This window comes from Marmota monax, unplaced genomic scaffold (assembly GCF_021218885.2).
Source record: "Marmota monax isolate L192 unplaced genomic scaffold, Marmota_monax_Labrador192_F-V1.1 WCK01_AAM20220418_F8-fsc00087, whole genome shotgun sequence".
NCBI lineage: Eukaryota > Metazoa > Chordata > Mammalia > Rodentia > Sciuridae > Marmota > Marmota monax.
This window is the reverse complement of record NW_026693476.1, coordinates 6814282-6836732: the sequence shown is the minus strand read 5'-3', so window position 1 is coordinate 6836732 and position 22451 is coordinate 6814282. Positions and strand designations below refer to the sequence as shown.

Sequence of the window (22451 nt, the reverse complement as noted above, 5' to 3'; positions counted from 1 at the left end):
TCCTTTGCATTTCTCTATGAATTTTAGAATCAGCTTGTCAATTTCTCCAAAATGCTGTTGGCATTTTGATTGGGATTGCACTGATTCTGTAGATCTATTTGGGGAGAAATAGTAACCTATCCATACTGTGTTCCCCATTCCATAAATTTGGTATATATCACCATTTATTTAAGTTTTCCTTTATTTTCTCAGAAGTATTTGGTAGTTTTTAACTAATAGGTATCTCATATCTTTATCTTTTCTTAGATGAATCCATAAGTATTTTTATTTTTATGATATTATGAATGGTTTAAATTTTTAAATTTCTGATTAAATATTGCTGTTATGCAAGTAGAATTGATTTTTGTGTGTGTGTGTATTGGTCTTGTATCCTGAAACGTTTTCAAATTCACCTTTTAGTTCTAATAGTTTCTAAATAATTCCATTGGATTTTCTGCAAACATATCTGCAAACAAGGGCAGTTTTATTTATTTATTTCTAATCCAGATGCCTTTTGTTTATTTTTATGGTCTTTTTATATTGGCTAGAACGTACAGTACATTGTAAAATAGAAGTAATGGGAGGTATCTTTGTCTTGTTAATGGTATCAGAAGGGAAATGTTCAGTCTTTTTTCATGAAGTAAAATGTTAACTACAGGTTTTCTACAAATACTCTTTAACAGGTTGAGGAAATTCCCTTCTATTTTTAGTATGCTTAGATTTTTAAATCAGGAATGGATATTGGATTTTTTTAATGCTTTTTCTGTATCTGTTGAACAGTAATGATTTTTATGTCATTCCTTTGTGTCTGAAATATTATCTAAAAGACAGCCTTATCATCTTTTCTTATTGACCTTCTCTGAGATCAAATAGAGCTTTTCTAGCTTTTTTTCCGATTTTTAGAAACTAGAATTCTGCAGTTTTTAACATTTTGCTGAGTAGAGTTCAGTAGCTAAATTATTTTCCTAATTGTAATATTTCCAGTATCCCCAAACAGCCACAATAACAGTTATGTTGTTCTATATAAAAAGTAAACTCTTAGTTAATGGTTACATGAATTAGGTGATAAATTTACATGGTAGAACATTATGTAACTACTTTAAAATATGATGTATATGAAGAACTTTTAATGACATAATGTCTCTAGTCACAAAATAAATATTGTTGAATCTCAGTTATAAGAATTATATATGTACATACATATATATCTTCCTAAAAATATATTTTAGCTATGTATTATTTACTTTGTAGGGAAAGATATTAGAGTTAATCAAATTATAGTTCAATTATTCCTTTTTTTATTGTTTCTAACACTGTTAATATTCCTTTCCAATCTTCCTGAAGTAGCTCAATTGTCTTTTTCAGAAAAATCAACCTAAATTCCAAAACTATACAATAAAAAGATCACAGAGCTCAGAGGAAGAAAAATGTTTTAATAAATATACTATTTTATCCCAGAATCAAAAGAATGTCTTTCGGACAGAAATACTTTTTACTGGGCTGGGATGTAGCTCAATGGCAAAGTGTTTGCCTTGCATTTATTTGCAAAGCCCTCGGTTCGATTCCCGAGTTTCAAAAAAAAAAAAAAAGAAAAAGAAATACATTTTATTTTTTGTCACAATCCAGATAAAACTAAAATTTATAAACTTTATATTTTACTATACTGTAAAACTTATATGGTACTACATTATGGAATAATATTTTCCTTTTTATTGTACTTTATTTTACTTTATTTTCCTTTAAATGCTATTGTCACCCCACTAACTATGGTATCATGATTCACTAATGGGTTATGACCCACAGTTTGAAAAACACTGGTCTAAAATGCAAACTTTAATTTTCTGAATTGCTTTTGTGTAGTATCTAGATTTCACTTTGTTTCATTTTGCCAAATCATAAAATTAGAAACAAGATTAATTTAAATGTGTTCCTTATAAAATTCCAAAAGAATTTTCCTTAGCTATGAAGTAAGAAGCTCTTCTAAAAGTTTATTCCTTGGGCTGGAGATGTGGCTCAGGCGGTAGCGCGCTCGCCTGGCATGCGTGCGGCCCGGGTTCGATCCTCAGCACCACATACAAACAAAGATGTGTGTCCGCCGAAAACTAAAAAATAAATATTAAAATTCTCTCTCTCTCTCTCTCTAAAAATAAATAAATAAATAAAAATAAAAAAAAAAGTTTATTCCTTAAGAGGAGCTAGAATTTTGTATAGCTCTCTACAGTGTACACTTTGATTCCCTGTGTGATATCTTCTTGTTGAATTCTCTTGAGAAGTAGATGTCTTTTTTTTTTTTCCATCATCAAATCTTCCTATTTTTTATTTTATTTTATTTTATTTTATTGTTGGTTGTTCAAAACATTACATAGTTCTTGATATATCATCTTTCACACTTTGCCTCAAGTGGGTTATGAACTCCCATTTTTAGCCCATATACAGATTGCAGAATCACATCAATTACACATCCATTGATTTACATATTGCCATACTAGTGACTGTCGTGTTCTGCTACCTTTCCTATCCTCTACTATCCCCCCTCCCCTCCCCTCCCCTCCCCTCTTCTCTCTCTACCCCCTCTACTGACCTTCATTTCTCCCCCTTGTATTATCTTTCCCTTTCCCCTCATTTCCCCCTGCATGTTCTTCCATATAACCCTGAGGGTCTCCTTCCATTTCCATGCAATTTCCCTTTTCTCTCCCCCTCCCTCCCACCTCTCATCTCTGTTCAATGTTAATCTTCTTCTCATGCTCTTCGTCCCTACTCTGTTCTTAGTTACTCTCCTTATATCAAAGAAGACATCTGGCATTTGTTTTTCAGGGATTGGCTAGCTTCACTTAGCATAATCTGCTCTAGTGCCATCCATTTCCCTGCAAATTCTATGATTTTGTCATTTTTTAATGCAGAGTAATACTCCATTGTGTATAAATGCCACATTTTTTTAATCCATTCGTCTATTGAAGGGCATCTGGGTTGGTTCCACAGTCTTGCAATCGTGAATTGAGCTGCATGAACATCGATGTAGCAGTGTCCCTGTAGCATGCTCTTTTTAGGTCTTTAGGGAATAGACCAAGAAGGGGAACAGCTGGGTCAAATGGTGGCTCCATTCCCAGCTTTCCAAGAAATCTCCATACTGCTTTCCAAATTGGCTGCACCAATCTGCAGTCCCACCAGCAATGTACAAGTGTACCCTTTTCCCCACATCCTCGCCAGCACTTGTTGTTGCCTGACTTCATAATGGCTGCCAATCTCACTGGAGTGAGATGGTATCTTAGGGTGGTTTTGATTTGCATTTCTCTGACTGCTAGAGATGGTGAGCATTTTTTCATGTACTTGTTGATTGATTGTATGTCCTCCTCTGAGAAGTGTCTGTTCAGGTTGAGAAGTAGATGTCTTAATACCCATTTTACATGAAAGTACTAGAGCTTACATATTTCAATTCCACATAATATTTTTTTAAGATTTTTTTTAATTGGTTGTTCAAAACATTACAAAGCTCATGACATATCATCTTTCATACATTTGATTCAAGTGGGTTATGAACTCCCATTTTTACCCCACATACAAATTGCGGAATCACATCGGTTACACATTCACATTTTTACATAATGCCATATTAGTGACTGTTGTATTCTGCTACCTTTCCTATCCCCTACTATCCCCCCTCCCCTCCCCTCCCATCTTCCCTCTCTACCTCATCTGCTGTTGTTCAATTCTCTCCCTTGTTTTTCCCCCCTTTTCCCCTCACAACCTCTTATATGTAATTTTGTGTAATATTGAGGGTCTCCTTCCATTTCCATACAATTTCCCTTCTCTCTTCCTTTCCCTCCCACCACTCGTCTTTGTTTAATGTTAATCTTTTCCTCATGCTCTTCCTCCCTGCTTTGTTCTTAGTTGCTCTCCTTATATCAAAGAAGACATTTGGCATTTGTTTTTTAAGGATTGGCTAGCTTCACTTAGCATAATCTGCTCTAATGCCATCCATTTCCCTGCAAATTCCATGATTTTGTCATTTTTTAGTGCTGCGTAATACTCCATTGTGTATAAATGCCACATTTTTTTTTTTATCCATTCATCTATTGAAGGGCATCTGGGTTGGTTCCACAGTCTAGCTATTGTGAATTGTGCTGCTATGATCATTGATGTGGCAGTATCCCTATAGAACGCTCTTTTAAGGTCCTCAGGGAATAGTCCGAGAAGGGCGATAGCTGGGTCAAGTGGTGGTTCCATTCCCAGCTTTCCCAGGAATCTCCATACTGCTTTCCAAATTGGCCACACCAATTTGCAGTCCCACCAGCAGTGTACAAGAGTACCCTTTTCCCCACATCTTCTCCAGCACTTGTTGTTGTTTGACTTCATAATGGCTGCCAATCTTACTGGAGTGAGATGGTATCTTAGGGTGGTTTTGATTTGCATTTCTCTGACTGCTAGAGATGGTGAGCATTTTTTCATGCACTTGTTGATTGATTGTATGTCCTCCTCTGAGAAGTGTCTGTTCAGGTCCTTGGCCCATTTGTTGATTGGGTTATTTGTTATCTTATTGTTTAATTTTTTGAGTTCTTTGTATATTCTGGATATTAGGGCTCTATCTGAAGTGAGGGGTAAAAATTTGTTCCCAGGATGTAGGCTCCCTATTTACCTCTCTTATTGTTTCTCTTCAGCTAAATTAACCATAGGATCTGACTATAAAAGATAAATGTATGTTCCTTTACAAACCTTAAAGGGGAAGAGAAACTGGCACTAGTACATAAATTCAGTAAGGAAAATTTGGCAATATTTATCAGATTAAACAGGCATCTATCTAGAAGTAATTTCACTTCTAGAAATTTATGCCACATATGTTCTTAAGCCTGTACAATAAAGTATGTGAATAAGGCACTATTAATTGCAGAAACAATTCATAGAAACAAAGTGCTAGAAACAACATCAGTATCTCTTGGTAGAGTTCCGGTCAATGAAATTATGGTATGATTGTACAATAGAAAACTCTTTTGATAGAGATTTCTATCTAGAGATAGCCAGGCATAGTAGCTCACCCCTGTAATCTCAGCAACTGTAAGAATGAGGCAGGAAGATCTTAAGTTTGAGGCCAGCCTCAGTAATGTAGTAAGACCCTGTCTCAAAATAAAAAATAAAAAAAAGGACTGGGGATGATGTTAGGTGATAGAGCACTCCAAGCTTCCACACTGCAAAAAAAAAAAAAAAAGAAGAAGAAGAAGAAAGAAAAAAGAAATAAGTAAATGAAAATAAGATCTTTATGTGTAATATGGAACACTCTTCAAGGTGAAAAAAAAAGTAAGTTTTAAAACAGTGTGCATAGAAAACAAAAAAGTATCGAATTGCAGCTGGTAAAGGCAGAAATATGTCTCACAAAGCCTCTCCTTCCTTCCCCTTGGCTTGGTTCCCTGAGAATAGAAGGAGCTCCCAAAATGATCTTCTCTGGAAAGGGCATGAAGTTGGTGAGAGAGAAGTACCAGGTCAGTGGTGGGTACTCTAGCAGAAGAGCCAATATAAGCAGGAAAAACTGTTCATATATGCAGGTCATTTATAAATTGGGTATCATGAAAAGAAGCCTGGTTTTTTTGTTCGTTTGTTTTTTTTGTTGTTGTTGTTTTGTTTTTGTTTTTAATACAGTACTGGGGATTGAGTCCAGGGGCATGCTATCACTTAGCTACATCCCCAGCCCTTTTTATTTTTGAGTCTCACTACTAAGTGGCCTGGAACTTGCAATCAGTCCTTCTTCCTCAGCCTCCCAAATTGCTGGGATTACAAACATGTGCCACCACGCCTAACTAGCACACTGCATTCTTGAGTGATTAAGCATTTTTGCTCCATTCATAAAAACATTGAAACTCATCTGTATCAGCTAGCTCTTAAAAATAGTTGTCTGGTATCAGCTACTTACTATACAACTTTTTCTCATGTATCTTCATTCATATTATAAGTTGTAGCATTTAGGGGGGTTCAAGAGTGAAGGTGCCAGAAGAATAAGCAAATTTCTCATTTAGCTGACATCTTCCTGTGGGGTCTGTTTTTGTATATGTGGCTTTTTGTTTTCATTGTTTTTATGCCTTGGAGGAAAGATAAGGGGAATTCAGCTTGTAAAGTGGTACTTATTTAGAGAACACACAGTTCTCCAGCAGTTAGGGAAGAGCTTCAGAAAAGATTACAGCAGTGAGAAATTTCATTGCATTTATTCAGCCTGAAAGTAAAACAAATAAAAAAGGGAAACAGCTTATTCCTGTTATTCTGACTTCCTCTTATTGTGTCTTCCTTACATGTGTTTGCCTTGTGATTTGGGATTAATCAGAGGTTATTTCTAGTTGCACCTAAAAGAGACAGCAAGCAAAGGAAGATAAAGAGGTTGCTTCTAAACCAAAACCCATGATCTGTCATTTAGTGTGTCAGTTCAGTAGGAATAATTTGGGAGATAGGAAGAAACCATCTTGTATGCTTGCTAAAATGTTTATAGAAATAAGGCATTTACAGAATGAATTGGCAGTTTTATTATATGGAAAATCACTTCCTTAGAAAGACAGAAATATGTCCCTTCCACAAAATATTCTCTCATTAACACTGAAAGATGTTCATTGCATCATTGTTTAATACATTATTGGAAAACTGTAAACAACCTAAAGTATGACTACATAAACTGGTACATGCTTACTATGTAATATGTAATTTTAAAGAGGAAAAAAATGCTGTGTAACTGATTTATATTTCCAAGACAATAAGTAAACCCAGCTGCAGAAAACTTTTTGAAGAATATCATTGTCTATGTAATTAGCTTTTATACAAACACATCTAAATGTATGCCTGTTGTTTAAATGCCCTGGAAGGAAACACCCATCATACTAAAACTGAGAGAGAAAGGATAGATTGGGTTGTGGTCAGAAAGGACTTCAGCTTTATCTACAATAGTTAAAAATCTTATATAGGATAAGCAGTGGAATGGCAAGGAGTTGGGGAAAACATTTAATTTTAAACTAGGTAATTTAAAGTAACTTCTCAAGTAAATCTGTATTAATTTTACAGTATAATTAAGGGAGTGAGATAGTATATCATGCCAAGGGAAGCAAGAGCTTTTTGCCTCTATATCCCAGTTTTTCCCCCAAAGATTTGCTCATTGATTTCCAAATTCTGCTTTTGTATAGCTTAATAACTAAAGTGATTCTTCCAAAGCAGATTCTTTCATGGGTCATGGACTCAAAACTAAATAAAACTGGACAATATGTGCACAAGCCATTACATGTTTAGATTTTCGTGAGATTTAGTTACTATAGGAGGAGGACCTCTACGACCCTTTAACACGTTTTTCCCACCTTCAATTTCTTCTGTGTATCTCATAATATTCCATCACTTAACAACAACAAAAAACATATTTTCTTCCTCAGAAAACAAACATCAGCCATTGAGTTCTAAGATGCATTACATCAAAAAGTTTCTATATCTAACTCAATACCTAGCATGCCGTTTGTTCATAAATGCTAAATTAATTAGTAGATATGAATATTCAGTTATGTTATTATTAAATTTGGAAGTCTCTATTTTGATTTTTTTTTCCCCCTCAGTACTGAATATTGAACTCAGGACCTCACACATGCTAGGCAAGTGTTCTACCACTGAGCTATATATCCCCAGCCCAGAAGTCTATTCTTAATGATTGGAAACTCCTAGAGATTTTACATTCCTCTTTTCCTGTATCATCCTATTCCAAGGTTAATTAATGCTACGACTTGTACTCGATATCCTATCTTTTCCCTATTTCTTCATGCCTTACTCCATCACTTACTGCCTGCCTTCTCTTAGGGTTTCAGTTTCTTACTATATGCTATCTCTTTGTACTCAGCTCAAAGCCTATTTGGACCACTCTCTCCATTATGGCTTTTTTTTTTTTTTAAGATTTCTTTCAAGCTTGCCTTCATTCTGAGCTACCAAATTATTTCTTCTCTTCACACTCAAATATTTAAATGTCATTTGTACTCTGCCTCCATTTTCTTGTCCCTTATCACTTGTTTGTCTTTTACTATTCTACTGAAAATTCACCATTTGAAGTTACAAGTAACCTCTAGTGGCTTTTTTTCTTTTCCTTTTTTTTTTTTTTTTTTTTTGTTAAATACAGTGCTAGGGATTGAACCTGGCATCTGGTGAATGCTAGGCAAGGGTTCTACCACTGATCTATACCCTGAGCCTCTAAGGACTCTTTTTCATTAGATTACATAACCTGTGTTCAAGCATTTGACACTGTTGACCATTTTACTGTTTGCTTTTGTTTTCATTTTTTAATTTTGATATAAGCTTTCACTAGGTTGCCCAGGCTAGCCTTGAACTTATGACCCTCCTCCCTCATCCTCCTGAGTCGCTAGAATTACAGGCCTGTGCTACCATGCCTGGCTGTCCATCTTAACTTTCTAAACTTCTGTTTCCTTGGTTTTGGTGATATTCTAGTCTTGTTCCTTCTCAGACCACTTTTTTTCTTCCACATGCCTCTTAAATTTGGCACCTTCTGTGACCATATAAAATGTCCTTTCCTATGATTCCCCTCGTTTACTGTTCAAAATCTATCACAGCGGTTTTCATAACTATATTGTAATAATGTTGTCTCATACCCTTTAGACTTTCAAAACCTTAGAGGATAGAAGCCAAAATAATACTCATTTTCCTGTGTGTGTGTGTGTGTGTATTTTTTTAAATTTTCTATCCTCCATCTCTATTCCCATTCACCTCTTTCACAAGCAGCTGTGCTTATACATTTTTGTTTGTTTGTTTGTATGTGTTCTTGTAAATCTTATATAGCCCGTTGTTTCTTTTTGGACTTTCTGTGTCTTTGAGGTCCATCTGCCTTCATGTGCACATAATCTGTTGCTGTCTGAGTAGACATTTATTTTAATTGATCCTCTTAGGTACCTCTGTGTTTATACCTAGCATATTGCACTGTTACTCAGTATGTACTGAGTGTGTTAGCTGAATGAATAATAACATAAACAGATATCCCCTAGGACTTCGTTCTTAGCCCAGTCTTATCTTAACCTATTCGCTCATCCTGTTTAAGTAATCTATTCCATCCCATTGGTTTCAACATGTGGTTAACACCCATATTTGATTTTTTCCCCCTCCTATCCCTAGAATAATATATGCAGGTGTCTTTTTGACATACATACCTAAATGCCCCATATTGCAATCACAACATATTTCCCTGAAAGACCGTTTGTTTTGCCTGTGTTCTCAACTATCCAACTATCCAACATAAGTACTTAAAAATGTCTTCTCTCTTTTTACTCCCTATATCTAATCAGGTGCCACAACCTGTCAGTTCTACCTTTAAAATACTCCTTAAATATACTTTCCCTCTCCTATATTTGAGTTTAGATCCAAATTGCCCTTTTACTGGTCAGTAGATATAACTTCCTAACTGATACTTTCTAGCTTTGTAGACTTGATTTTTGTATCCTAGCTATCATTAGTATCAATTCAATTTTGTCATTTTTTTCTCTCTTTTAAAACTTCTTGTGGATCCTTGCTGCCTACAGAATTTAAATTTAAAGGCATTGTATTCAGGTATTTACAGACTGGCCTGATCCTGGTCTCATTTCCTGCCGTCTACCAGCTGTAGTCTAACCTCTAGACCAAATTATTCACTTTCATTTTTCTATTGCCTTGCTTCAACTGTTCCCTTTGTTTGGAATACTTTTTTAAAAAAAATTTAATAGTACTGGGAATTAAACCCAGAGGAGATTTGCCACTGAACTGCATTACCAGACTTTTTATTTTATCATGAGAAAGGGTATCACTAACTTGCCAAGACTGGCCTCAAACTTGCAATCCTCTTACCTCAGTCTCTGGTGTCATTGGGATCACAGGCGTGCACCATCATGTCCAACTCTGGAATACCATTTTCCTTTCCTTCTTTTTCATAGAGCCTCTCACATAAATGTTATCTAATACATTTTTATAAAACTGAATCATACTTTGTGTTTTTTTCTTTTTTGGTTTTCTGAACTAGATAATAGGAGAATTTATGTTTATGTGATAAACATCATAGATTATAGGGACTTTCCTATTTTATAAGTCTACTTGCACGTGCACACGCACACATACACACACACACGCACACACACACATACACACGCTGAATGTAGGGCTACTATTTAATCTTGCCCAGCACTGCATCCCAGGTATCTAGAACCTACTAAGTACTTTAAAAGCATTTGCCATATGAGAGATTGAATTCAAGCCTTTTAAATCTAACTTGAATTTATTCAAGGCTCAAAATAGATTGACATTTTTTAATTTGTATATTTTTAGAAGAGAGGCTTAACTAGTAGTAATAAAGTTTCCTAACTTTTACCATTGTTAACAATTCTCATTTAATTACATTATTTGCATCTCACCCCGTACTAAGAACAGTTTGTTTTTCAGACAGGAAATTATTGTTCTGTTTGTTCTATATTTGTGGTAAAGGGTACCAAATAACTGGGAAACATAACTTTATTCACTGTGTTATGGTTATATAAAAAGAAAAAAGTAAATGCATTCCTATTATTATTTAGTTTTCAACTGGTAGTATCTTCCATTCATAGGACACATGACTACCTCTTCTACACCAGACCTAGAAATCACTACAGAGAGTGCTGAAACAAAGTCTTAAAGACACAGAATAGAGCAAGTTTTTCTGTTCCTTATAAGATTAAAATGGGAAAGGGATCTTGGTAATCGCATTCTTACCACGTGACATTTAAAATTTCTAATGCTATTGCCACCAGTCAGAATAAAAAGGAAGAACTAATGTCTCCAAAGAAAACTCATGTTCTTCGGATCTGTGCATATTTTAATCCCCTTTAGTACGTTTCTTTAATGAAGAGAAACTGGGGATTACTTAGGATTAATAATAGCAGTAGTTGAGAGCACTTTAAAAAAAATGCAATGTTAACCAAATCTGGAATAAAAAAATAAAGTAAATTTAAGATAATTTTAAAAAGAAAAATAGTAGCAATGGTCAACTTTAGTTTGCTTGATTTCACCATATATTTAGTGTCTCTGTAAGTAATGACTGTGTCAGTTCACATTTTAAATTATTACTAAACATTTTGCAATGCACTTATAGCCCCCCTTTTCATTTTCAATCTTGACATCTTTACTCTCTTCCCATTTTTTTTTCTTTTAGCAAAGAATGATCCTTTCCTAATTTTGAGTCCTGATCTACCTGAGTGACTACTAGTTGAAACTAAATAGCTACTAAACCTCCCTGTACATAAAGCTGCAGTGATAATAGAAATTTCTACCCTGCCATTCTCTGACTTGTGATATGGGCCTGTTCCTTGTCTTTCTGTCATAGAAATTCTATTCCTTCTTCTGTATGATGACACCATCTCACTTCTCTTCACCTGCTCTGATATCCTGCTGTCCTCATGGTGTGGCTCTGGAAACTATTATTAGGGCTTTTTTTTTCATTCTACCCTCTCTACTCCCCCAACCCTGCACCCTCCCCAAACTTTTTTTTTTTTGGTGGTACTGGGGATTGAATTCAGGGGCACTCAACCACTGAGCCACATCCCCAGCCCTGTTTTGTGTTTTATTTAGAGACAGGGTCTCACTGAGTTGCTTAACGCTTCGCCATTGCTGAGGCTGGCTTTCAACTTGAGATCCCCCTGCCAGCCTCCCGCTCAGCCTCCCAAAATATTGGTATTACAGGTGTGGGTCACAGCGCCCAGCCCCCAAACTACTTATTATTACTTGATAAACTTCTAAATATAAACTTTTGTACCTCTTGGTCAAGCTGAAGACCTCTTTGTACGACCATACCCGCCCGTGCTAAGCGAGCGCTCTACCGCTGAGCCATAATCCCAGCCCCACCCCCAGTGGTACATTTTTGAGCAGCTTGTTTCTTGCCATGATTCCTTAAAGTCTACATTTTAAGAATCTTTCTTCAAACAAATTAGAGTTAAGACCCGTTGTCCAGTTACATAGATTCAATCTCCCTCTACAGAACCCCCTAAGAGGAAGAAGAAAATATCCCTTCACATCTTATTTTAGTAAGTTCATTGTTTGGTACTGGTGATTGAACCCAGGGCTTCACATGCCATTGAGCTACATTCTCAGCCAGTGAACCCTATTTAAATACTTTAACCCTAGAGTTACTTTCTATATACTATCTGTTAATACATAGTGAAAGAGCCTAAGCACATCTCCAAGAAAGTAGTTTTTCAAGTTCATAGGGCTAACACAGGCTGTAATCTGTGAGCTGGGGCTCACTGTGTAATACTTGAGAGAGAGTTTTGGGTTATGTGCCTCCCCCCAAACTCATGGTGTTTCCTGTCATTCATTAAATTGCTGATAGTCCCATTTATCTGCCAGAACCCACCCACTTCCAGGGTTAGCCTTTTCCTTCCTGTTGCTTTGAATGCATAGTCTCAATCGTAGAAAGTTCTGATTAAATAAATTGTACTTGTTGTTCCTCAAACATTAACAATATTGTTTAGAAAATATTTGAACAAATAGAGGCTGCTTGTTCCTTGCTGTTAAGCTTATACTTGTCGGTATAGGGGACTTGATAATATGGAACTGTATTTCCATATCACTTAACATACTTAGAAAACATTAAGTATTCAATAAAAGCATGCCAAGCATGCCCACCCATGAACCATCCACATGTTCAGAAATTTTTTCCAGAATTCCAAGTGACATTTTGGTTGTCTAACTTTTGATAATATCGAGATTTTTTTTTTCCACATTTTGTATATTTGATGTTAGACCAAACCTCTCCTGGTTATAGACTTAGAGCATTTGTTAAGTTTAAAACAATAATATTGATTTCTTTTCAGTTCTGTTAGAATTTGCATATTTGTTATGGTTGAAATTGTTTAAAATTATAGATTCAAGAGTCAGACTTCTTGGGTTCTTCATTATATTCTAGTGTTTTTCAAACTTTTACCACACACATAGTAAAAAGTAGACTTTGTATTATGACCCAGGGAACACACCTACACACACATGTGCACACACCTATAGTCTTGATGCTGGAAGAAAATTTCCTAGTAACAGTACTCGGCCTTCTAATGTTCAGTGCTCTGCAGTGTTTTCTATTCTAATCTGTTTCTTGATGGGGAGGGGGTGATTTTCTTGGCTGTTCTTTTGATTGAACTCACACACGCTATCAAGTACTCTTATCACTGAGCTATATCCCCCAGCAGCTGTCTTTCATTTTTAAGATAATGAGCAAGACCCAGTGAATTAAAATTCATTTTTACAAAGTTCTGGGGAATATTTATTTATGTATTACTCATTCAGCAAGTATATCCAGTGCTTTATACCACTTACTTTTCTTCTCCCTACTGAATTATTTGTGATCTTAGGAAAGTCACATGCTACTGTTCAGTTTCTCCCTTCAAACAAGTAATATCTACTTCAATGTTTGAAGCTGTCTACTTCAAAAGGAATGTTGTTAGAATTAGATTGGACATGTAAAAACTCGGCATGGTGGTTGGCAGATAACAAACCCCTAAGTGTTAGCACCCCTGTTGTTTCTGTTATCATTATTATTATACTTATTATCCCCTCTCTTTCAGAAACATTGTACATACAGCATATATTACACACAACTTAATTCTCCCTTCAATTTTTATTATATTTACTTACATTTTAACCTTTTTTAGCTGGAGGAACAATTGAGATATAGTGAAGCGCATAGATCTCAAGTGTTCATTTTGATGAGTTTTGACAAATCCACACAGCCATGTAGCCCACACCTACTCAAGACACAAAGCATTCTCATCACAACAGAAAGTTGTCTTATGCCTCTTCCCAGTCAGTTGTCTTCCTAATCCCAGAGACAACACTCTCCTGATTTTTTTTTTCACCATAGTTTAGTTCTGTCTGTTCTACAGCATTATCTGAACAGTCACACAGAATGTATTCTTTTATATCTAGCTTTTTTGTTGTTGTTTTTATTAGAATAATGTTGTTCACGTTCAATGATGCCTTTTTGTATACCATTTATTCCTTTTTATTGCTGTGTAATATTTCATTGTGTGAATGTACCACATCCTATTTTTCTCCTGTTGATTGATACATGAATATTTCCAGTTTGGTGCCACTATGAATAAAGCTACTGTGGACATTGTATAAAAGTCTAATAGATAATGTTTTCATTTCTTTCGGATTGTACTTAGAAGTGGAATTGCAGCTGGTTCTTTGTCTAACTGATGAGAATTCCCAGATCAATTTCCAAAGTAGTTGTACTATTTTATACTCTCACCAGTGTTTAGTTGTTCTTTATCCTTCCAACAGTCTGTAATTATCAGTTTACAGTTTCAGCAATTCTCATGACTATATTGGTATCTTGTTTTGATTTATACCTTCTTAATTACAAATGGGCACTTTTTCATGTGCTTTCTGAGTTTTCTTTAGATCTGTGGTTCATCTATATTTTTTGTGTGTAATACGAGGTATACATTTTTTTGTTTTTGTTTTTGTTTTCTTGGAAGTACTAAGGATTGAACCTGGTAGCACACTACCACTGTTCTAATCCCTAGCCTTTTTTTTTTTTTTCTTAATTTTTGATACAAGGTCTCCTCAGGTTGCCCAAGCTGCCTTGAATTTGCATCTTCCTACCTCAGCCTCCCAAGTAGCTGGGATTCCAGGTGTGGGCCACCACACAAGCTTACTTTCTTTACATTTTAAGAGATGGATGGTCTCCTAAAAAAAGAGAGATTAAGATCACTAGAAATCATACTTTTTTCACTAGAAACAAATGTACCACTCTAGTGAGAAATGTTGATAATAGGGCAGGCTATGCTTGCGGGGAGGGAGCGGGTATGTGGTTATCCCTGCCTGTTTACTCAGGTTGATGTCCACTTAAAAACTACTCTAAGGAAAGAAATATTTTTAAAATTATACTTTAAAATCCTTTACATTCAGAGCAGTCTCCTTTTCCACTAATTTATTTGTTCTGTACTGTTGAATTCCCTATACACATTTTCTTCTCCACCTGGATCATCCAGTCCAGAATACATAAGTAACTTATTTCAACCCACATTCCTAGGATGTAAAAATAAAACAACAAAAAGAAAAACTCAACATTTTATTTCAATTTTATTAGAACTTTTCAAGGAACTCTTTTGGAATTCGAATGTTGAAGCAACTATAATGTTGAAGCAACTACACTGTGCTGTTTATCTGTACTCATATGTTCTAATGAGCAAGTCCACTTGCTAATAGTGCCACACTTAGAACTATTTATACTAAACCAAGTTTAATCTCATATAGAATTTAGAGCACTTTAGTAAAATAATAATAAATGATCATCTGTTCTTACATAAATAATAGCTTTTATAAATAGCTATGTTTGCAGGTTGACTTGAAGGAAGTTTTTAAGAATTTCTTTTATTTATCAGTTTCTGAAAAAGATTATTACAGTTTTTTTTCTCTTTCTACTTCAAAGTCAGTTGAATTTTTTTTAATATCATGAAAAATTTTCCTCTTTATTCTCATGTTAAATTTTGTCCCATTTTCTAGGACTGAGGATGTAGTTATGTGGTAGAGTGCTTACCTGGCCTGTATGAACTTACCTGGGTTCAAAATCCAACACAAAATGAAGGAAGGGAGGGAAAGAGGGAGGATAAAAAAAGAATTGCCCAGTTTCCCAAATTTAAAGTTAATTCAAAGTCCTCTAAGTCCTCTCTAATCAATATCATCAAACATTAAAGTCTAGTTGTCTTTCAAAAAGTAAAAAGAAACTCCACAAGGATATTCATGTAATATAGTTAGCATCTTTCTCCAGTACCGTTGCTTTATTTCCAGTTGCTCAGACAGCTTTTTATAGTTTATTAGGAACTCCAGAGAATGATTTATCCAACAATTAACAGATTCAACTTATATGTGAAAATGATCCCTTTTAACATTCGTTTAGTAGCATCAATAAAAAAGACATCTTGGGGGCTTGGGCTATTGCTTAGTGACACATCACTTGACTAGCATGTGAGGCACTAGGTTTGATACTTAGCACTGCATAAAAATAAAGGTACGCTGTCCATACACTACAAAAAAAAAATTTTTTTAAGATATCTTGGAATTGTGTTATTTTGTTTCTTAGCATAGAAGCATTCATTTTTGGGGGGAGTAGGGGTTACTGGGGATTGAACTTGGGGGCACTCAACCACTGAGCCACATCCCAGCCCTATTTTGTTTTTTATTTAGAGACAGGGCCTCACTGAGTTGCACCTAATTTTTTTAAAAAAATTTTATTTATTTATTTACTTATTTATTCTAATTAGGTATATATGACAGCAGAAAGCATTTTGATTCATTGTACACAATTGTAGCACAACTTTTCATTTCTCTGGTTGTACACAGTGTAGACTGCCAGACTGCCATATGTGCAGTCATACATGTACCTAGGGTAATGATGTCCATCTCATTCCACCATCTTTCCTGCCCCCATGCTCCCTCCCCCCCACCACCACTTTGCCCAATCAAATTTCTCCATTTTTCCCATGCCCCCTCCCATTAGGGATCAGCATCTGCTTATCAGAGAGAACATTTGGCCTTTGGTTTTGGGGGATTGGCTTACTTCGCTTAGCATGATATTCTCCAACTCTGTCCATTTACCTGCCAAAACCATACTTTTATTCTCTTTTAATGCTGAGTAACATTCCATTGTGTATAGATACCACAGTTTCTTTTGAAGGGCATCTAGGTTGGTTCCACAGTTTAGCTACTGTGAGTTGAACTGCTATAAACATGAATGTTAGTGCCGCACTTTTACTGAGGCTGGCTTTGAACTTGTGATCCTCCTGCCTTAGCCTCCAGAGCTGCTGGGATTACAGGCATGTCCAACCGCACCCGGCTAGCATTCACATTTTTTAAAGGCCCACACTAGTAATATTTTTGTTAGTTATTATTTCTTATTTATTATTTCTAAATTATCACTTCATAATTATCTCATAAATGGCAAAGGTGCCTCTTAATCCATTTCTGGTACTAGCCTCAGTTTTGAAAATAAAGCTTTGCTGTGTAATATAAGCCCCCAATAAAGTGATCCTCAATTCTTCACCTTTAGATTTGGATCAACTTTTCATATGGGAAATGATCATCTGAAGAATAAAGAGATTGATTTCCTAGATTAAAACTGCAATATGCATATGATGCACTATGTACAAATTCTATTAGGAAGAGGGGAAGAGGTCTACTTTTATTTATTTTTGAAGATAGTAATAAAACAGCTGAAACTTTTGGAGACCAAGTATGGAAAATTCCAAGGATAGTATGTGATTTTATTTTAAGCTTTCAGTAGTGCTATGTTTCATTTAGGCTGTGACAGTAAAAATAAATGAGTAATAGATGACTAGTGTGTTTTGTCTGTTGTGATAATACCCTCTATTATCACATCTGTCTAGCCTGCCAGTTATTTTCCTACTCTCTGAAATTAAAGACAATCATGTTTTGATCATATTTTCTGACAACTTAGGAATTTCTGTTTCGCTAAAGTGTACACTGTCATTGAAGTAAAAATAATGAAATTGCAAGAAATTTATTATTTTAACTTTATTACTAACTCCTTCCAAAATCATGTAAAATTTCTCATATCATTAAATTATTAAAACTCAGCTTTGACGGTTTTTAAAGTATAGGTCTTTAAATTTTAATCTGATAAATAAATAATAGTGGTGGCATATCTAGTCATTTGCCTGGTGATGGCCAGCTTCTAAGATAACCCCCAAGGATTCTCCTGAAACCATACCCTGGCATAGTCCCCTCCCATACATACCAATAGAATACATCCGAAGTAATAGTATATTACTTCTAAGGTTGGGTTATAAAGTCACTGAGATAGTCATCTTGGTTGCTTGAATGCTTGTGCTCTCTCCCTCTGTCTCTTGGGTTACTTGCTCTGTAGGAAGCTCACATTTGCAAGGAACAAAGTCCTATGCCAAGTGAGTAAGCTTAGAAATGGATCTACCAGCCCCAATCATGGCTTCAGATGACTGCAGCCTCATGAGATCCTGAGCCTAAATCACTTAGCCTAAGCCCTTCCATATTCTTTACCCTCAGAAACCAGATGAGATTAAAATGTTTTTTAAGCTGCTGAATTTTAGGGTAATTATTTATGCAGTAATAGATAACCACTATAGACCACCATTAAGGCTCTTTTTATTCTTCAAATTTTAACATCTGTTTTTTGTTGTTATTTGTAATGTTAAGCCTGTAATCCTGTAAGTCACCTGATCAAATCATTGAGTTAGTTAAAAATACCATATTCCATCTCCCATTTTGTAGGTATTTGACATAATAAGTACAGACCAAATTCATCATTCCTTTATTTGGCCCCATATTAGAATGTACTTAAATGAACTGCTTGACGAGGAGCCTTTTCAAAATTATTCCACAGATCCTTTTCATTTATAGTGAAGCCATTTATTTTATATAACTTGTAATTACTGTACTAGTGACTATGGAATTACTATGAAGTACTTCAAGAGAAAACAGACAGCCTAACAACTGTTCTCAGGCTGAGCCCTCACTAAAGGAGCTCCTTGTGTATTACTTGTGACTTTGATGCTTATTAATTATACAGGATAATCACAGTGTAGGTTTTTAAAAGTCATATTTTTAGGATTAGTTAACTATATACTCAGACCTGAGAGACGGCTTCTCAGCAGATCCAGTGTCAAGGTCATGAGTTGCAGCCCCAGCTCCTGCCTCTCCCATCCCATTTCTTTTCTGTTTCCTTTTTTACCCTACTAAACCAATTTCACTATCAAGAATTCTCCTTTTATTAATACTCTATAGAAATGGTTGTCATGAGTAAGAAAAGAGGTATTTCACTGCTTAGAGTGACTTTTTCTCCTGTTTCCTTTGTCAAAGCATTTTGCTAAATATGGATTTGCCTTTAATAAGTACAAATAAATATCTTCATTGAATCCTAGGATATTAGTCTCATGTTTTTATACCTGAATTTAAAGAAACATATTCTTGGTAAAAGAAAAACATTCATGAGTCCCGTGTTGTTATTTGATATCATTGCTTTTAAAAATATAACTTGTGTTAAGTTTTACTTTTACTGTGATATAAATTAATAATAAAGTGGCTGGCTTGGGAATCATTTATTTTTGTGGTTCTTATTGCTGTTGTTTTTGGTACTGGGGATTGGACCACTGAGCCACATCCCCAGCCCTTTTTGTTTATTTTGAGACTGGGTCTCAATAATGTGCTGAGGCTGACCCAGAACTTGCCATCCTTCTGCCTCAGCCTTCCAAGTTGCTAGGATTATAGGCATGTACAACCATGCCCAGCTAGAAATTGATCCTTTTTTTTTTCTTCCATCCTAAAGAGATTATTTTAAAATTGTACTGAGAATTTTCTTTTTAATTTGGATCTGAAAAAAAATAGAATTCCCCCCCCCATGAAATAAGTTTAGAAAAATGGTTATTAGTAACTTAAAGAAACAGGGGCTAGGGGCATAGCTCAGTGGTAGAGCCCTTGCCTAGCATGAGCAAAACCCCTGGGGTCATTCACCAGCACTAAAAAAAAAAAAAGGAAATGGATTTCTCTGTATTTCTAGTGTACAAATATCATCCAAATATTCCAGTAATGTAACTTAAGATGGTTGTAGTCAGACCAGAAATAAAGCCCAGGGCTTCTGACTCTGCTTTGAACATTTGCCAACTGATAGGAACAAATTTGTGTTCCTATAAGACTAAGTGATTCCTGAGACATTAACTTGCACAGTCAACAAAAAAGAAGATGTCACATTTTCAGCACTGAAACTATACTTCTGTGTTGAGGAAATCCTGGGTTTGCTTTATTTTCTTGAGGGTTCTTTTTTTTTTTTTTTTTTTTTTTTAATAAAAGCTCAATCTTTTTTTATTATCATCTTTATCAGAAAACAACCAATAGCCTCACTTATTTTTGGATTTTCTTTAATGTTTCAGCATCCATTTTTGCATACAGTGTTCAGTGTGTCTAAATTCTTTTTTATTTTAATTTGTTGTATATGACAATAAAATGCATTACAATTCATATTACACATATAGAGCACTGTATTGTGCTCTATGACATATCTCTGGTTGTACACAAAGTAGAGTCACATCCTTCTTGTCTTCATACATATACTTAGGATAATGATGACCATCGCATTCCACCATCTTTCATACCCCTATGCCCCCTCCCTTCCCCAAAGACAATGTGGTATATATACACAATGGAATATTACTCAGCATTAAAAGAGAATAAAATCATGGCATTTGCAGGTAAATTGTTGGAGCTGGAGAATATAATGCTAAATGAAATTAGCCAATCCCAAAAAATCAAATGCCGAATAATCTCTCTGATTTAAGGATGCTGATTGATACATGCTGCCGGGGGAGGGAGGGAAAGGAGGATTAATTGAGGGTTGTTTTAAATTTAAAAAAATAGCCATTGAATTTTGAATACCTCCCCTTTTTTAATGGGCTCCTATTTGTGGACTGCTCTACTAAGAAACCGTAACACCTGATGAAATTTTTTTTTTTTTTAAGGATTCTTTTCTCCTGTTTGGTACCAGGAATTGAACCCAGGGGTGCTTAACCACTGATCCACATCCCCAGCGCTTTTTTTTTTGTTTTGATACAGAATCTTGCTAAGTTGCTAAATTGTTCAGACTGTCTTTGAACTTGGAATCCTCCTGCTTTAGCCTCCCAAGTTACTGAGATTATAGGCATGCACCACCACACCTGGCAAAATAGTTTTTCAAAATGGATAAATGACAGTAGTTTTTCATAACTAGACTTAATGTAAAAGTTTGTCATTTAGTACTTTGTTGTGTAATAATCACTGATGTCACTCTGTTGGTCTGGTGCTCCTATGAAATAATACTGCAAGCTCTTCCTAGAAGAGATAAGAAAAAAGAGAAGCCTAAGAATTTATCTTTCCAGCCATCTCCTGATCCTTAGACACCTGGTGTGGCACCCAGGCCCAAATCCTTGAACCAGATTCTAGGTACCAGTCTTCATCTCCTTTTTATCTTCTCTTTCATCCCCAAACTCACCAAGCCCTGAAGGGGACAGAAGGGAAGATGGAAGATAGCATCTGAACAGAGACTAAAAGAGGGGGTTGGATTTGGCAGCAGGTAGAAGGATTTTGTCTGCGCCTCTGGGTGTGAGTGCCTGGCACCCATCAACAGCGAAGTGAAGTTCCATGTGTACAAATCACAAGTAGTTCTAGATTATAGTGTGATCATTCTTATTTTTAGCATCCTTTACATATCTACTGGTACCTTGTTGAATTATTAACTATGTAAATTCATAAAATTATCATGCTTAATACTTTAGAAATGCACATGGCATAACAAAGAAAAGATAAGATAGACCTGCTGGTAACAGATGTGGACGTAAGCAGAGACAAAAAGCCTGGTGGTGAAGGACACAGACTTTGAAGCCAGGCAGCCTTGGTCAAGACCCAATTCTGACAGCTGGATGAGTCACCTGGAACAGTTATTTAGTCTCTCTGTAATAGTTTTCCCATTATGCAAAGTGGAGATGGTTAGCATTATCTTATAGGGTTGTAAATATAAAGTTGACATAACCTTAAATGCTTAGAACAACGTCTAATACATAATTAGCTCTATATGAGTATTTGTGCTTGTTAATATTATATCACATCACTTTTCTGATGCTATTTCTTTTATATTTGGATGGCTCAATCTGATTTGCAACCAGCAGGTTACATTTACACTAACACTACCACTTTTAATGTATAACTACTAGATAGCAGATTCCCCTCCTCAATAGAATTAAAAAGCAAAATACTTATTTATTTTTCTCTTTCCCAGGCCCAACACAGAGATACTTTCATTGAAGAACGCTATGGAAAATATAATATCAGTGATCCTTTGATGGCTCTACAGAGAGATTTTGAAACACTGAAGGAGAAAAATGATAGTGATAAGCAGCCAGTGTGCACAAACCCACTCTCTATCCTTAAGATGGTGATGAAGCAGTGCAAGAACATGCAGGAACGCATGCTGTCCCAGCTGGCTGCTGCCGAGAGCAGGCACCGAAAAGTAGGTTCAGTCTGGTAGATGTATGCTGCACAAATCCTTGTGAAGACTATAAACCATACCTGATATCATCTTGTCAGCTGCCAGTTTTCACAACAGTTCAGTGGTTGTGGGTAGACTTCCTGTGTAGCAAAAAGTTCCTTAGCTTATGTAGGAGCCAGGAGATAGAAAAGAAAACAGAGGTTATTCCAAGTGGTAAATTTAGGGAATGTGCCAGGCACATTATTTAAGGTAACATTCCTTCTTGGTATGTCACTCCAGAAGATTTGGTATGTTTTTTCAGCCAAACTTTGGCAACAAACTGGAGTTTAATCAAGCTTTTGGCTGAGCAGAATATTCTATATTTGCTTACTTAAGTGATAAATACAAAGAGTAACAGATATTGGGCTGGGGCTGGGGCTCAGTGGTAGAGCGCTTGCCTAGCATGTGCAAGGCTTTGGGTTCA

At 35.7% G+C, this 22451-nt stretch overlaps 2 protein-coding genes across 2 annotated transcripts in view; one reads left to right on the top strand and one right to left on the bottom strand.

Annotated features, from left to right (window-relative positions):
- Positions 1 to 22451, top strand: part of Cttnbp2nl (CTTNBP2 N-terminal like) — a 58714-nt gene that overhangs the window by 28482 nt on the left and 7781 nt on the right. The window contains exon 4 of the mRNA XM_046458246.2: positions 21779 to 22009. Within this exon, the coding sequence (XP_046314202.1) occupies positions 21779 to 22009 (231 nt within the window). The remainder of the gene's footprint in view (positions 1 to 21778; positions 22010 to 22451) is intronic.
- The window catches only part of St7l (suppression of tumorigenicity 7 like), a 166249-nt gene continuing 163670 nt past the window's right edge, over positions 19873 to 22451 (bottom strand). Inside the window, exons 15-16 of the mRNA XM_046458256.2 lie at positions 22069 to 22151; positions 19873 to 20835 (exon numbers count right to left, since the gene is read on the bottom strand). Of these exons, the coding sequence (XP_046314212.1) occupies positions 22107 to 22151 (45 nt within the window). The 3' untranslated portion in view covers positions 19873 to 20835; positions 22069 to 22106. The remainder of the gene's footprint in view (positions 20836 to 22068; positions 22152 to 22451) is intronic.